Raw genomic sequence first — 1,408 nt, forward strand, 5'->3', positions numbered from 1 at the left:
TGGGATGGTTTGGGTTGGAAGGGACCTTGAAGACCCCCTGGATGTTCCCCTAGATGGTCTTCAAGGTGGTTCCTCCATCCCTGGAAGTGTCCAAGGGCAGGTTGGAGCAACCTGGGCTGGTGGGAGGGGTCCCTGCCTATGGCAATGGGTGGGACTGGATGATCTTCAAACCCTGGGATGGTTTGGGTTGGAAGGGACCTTGAAGACCCCCTGGATGATCCATAGATGGTCTTCAAGGTGGTTCCTCCATCCCTGGAAGTGTCCAAGGGCAGGTTGGATGGGGCTTGGAGCAACCTGGGCTGCTGGGAGGGGTCCCTGCCCGTGGTGGGGTTGGAACTGGATGGTCCTCAAGGTCCCTCCAACCCATCCCATGGTTCCCTGACCTCCCCCAGGTACCACACGGGCTCCCTTGCCTTGGGCTCCCTGATCCTCGCCGTCGTCCAGGTGATCAGGGTCATCCTGGAGTACCTGGACCACAAGCTGAAAGGTACCAGGGCTGGAAGGGTTGAACAAGCAGCAGAGCAGGTTGGGTTCTTCTGCTGGTCACGGTGCCAGGAGCTCCTGGGCAACATCCAAGGGAAGGAACATCAATATTTTGGTTGGGGAACCTTCTCCCTTGTTGGGTCCCACCTCTCCCAACCAGGAGACGTTTCCCAGGGGTGCAAGTTTTGAGTCATGGGATGGTTTGGGTTGGAAAGGACCTTGAAAAAGACCCAGGGAGGTGTTGGCACCACCTTCTCACCTTCCTCTTCTGGGCCTTTCTCCAGACGTAGAGAACAAGCTGACCAAGTTCATCATGTGTTGCCTTAAGTGCTGCTTCTGGTGCCTGGAAAAGTTCATCAAGTTCCTCAACCGAAACGCCTACATCATGGTGAGGGGTCCTGGGGTCCCAGCCCTGCTGGGAGGGTCCCCACCCTCTTGGGGGGGGTCACCTGGGGGGGTTGGGACCCTCAAGGATGAAGGGAAAGGGTTTTCTGGGGGTGTTTTGCTGGAAAGACTCAAGTTTTGGGGCTGTGGGAGGGACCTTGTGGGGGTGGGTTGAGGTCTTGGTGGCCAAGGGGGGAGAACGTTCAGGGGGGTTGATCCAGGTTTTTAGTCCAAGGTGGGATTGAATCCAACTTCTTCTCAGTGGGGAAGTGGGGGGTGGGGAGGGGACCCTTTTTTGGGGGGGAAGGGGACCTTTATTTTGGGGGATCCTTGGGGGGGATCCTTGGAGAGGATCTTTTGGTGGGTCCTTGGGGTGGGATTTTTGGGTGGGTCCTTGTGAGGGGATCAAAAGATGGGTCCTTGGGGTGGGATTTTTGGGTGGGTGGGGTTTTGGGGTGGGTCCTTGGGGTGGGATTTTTGGGTGGGTCCTTGTGAGGGGATCCTGGGGGGGGTCCTTGGAGAAGATCTTTTGATGGGTCCT

The 1,408-nt window shown here is 57.3% G+C and overlaps 1 protein-coding gene across 1 annotated transcript in view; it reads left to right on the forward strand.

Annotated features, from left to right (window-relative positions):
- LOC104393679 (choline transporter-like protein 2) overlaps window positions 1-1,408 on the forward strand; it is a gene marked incomplete at its 5' end in the record, with an annotated part of 8,529 nt that overhangs the window by 903 nt on the left and 6,218 nt on the right. The window contains 2 exons of the mRNA XM_010003192.1: window positions 393-487; window positions 768-871. Coding sequence (XP_010001494.1) covers window positions 393-487; window positions 768-871 — 199 coding nt within the window. The remainder of the gene's footprint in view (window positions 1-392; window positions 488-767; window positions 872-1,408) is intronic.

Source organism: Chaetura pelagica, unplaced genomic scaffold, assembly GCF_000747805.2.
Source record: "Chaetura pelagica isolate M959 unplaced genomic scaffold, ChaPel_1.0 scaffold1858, whole genome shotgun sequence".
Lineage (NCBI taxonomy): Eukaryota > Metazoa > Chordata > Aves > Apodiformes > Apodidae > Chaetura > Chaetura pelagica.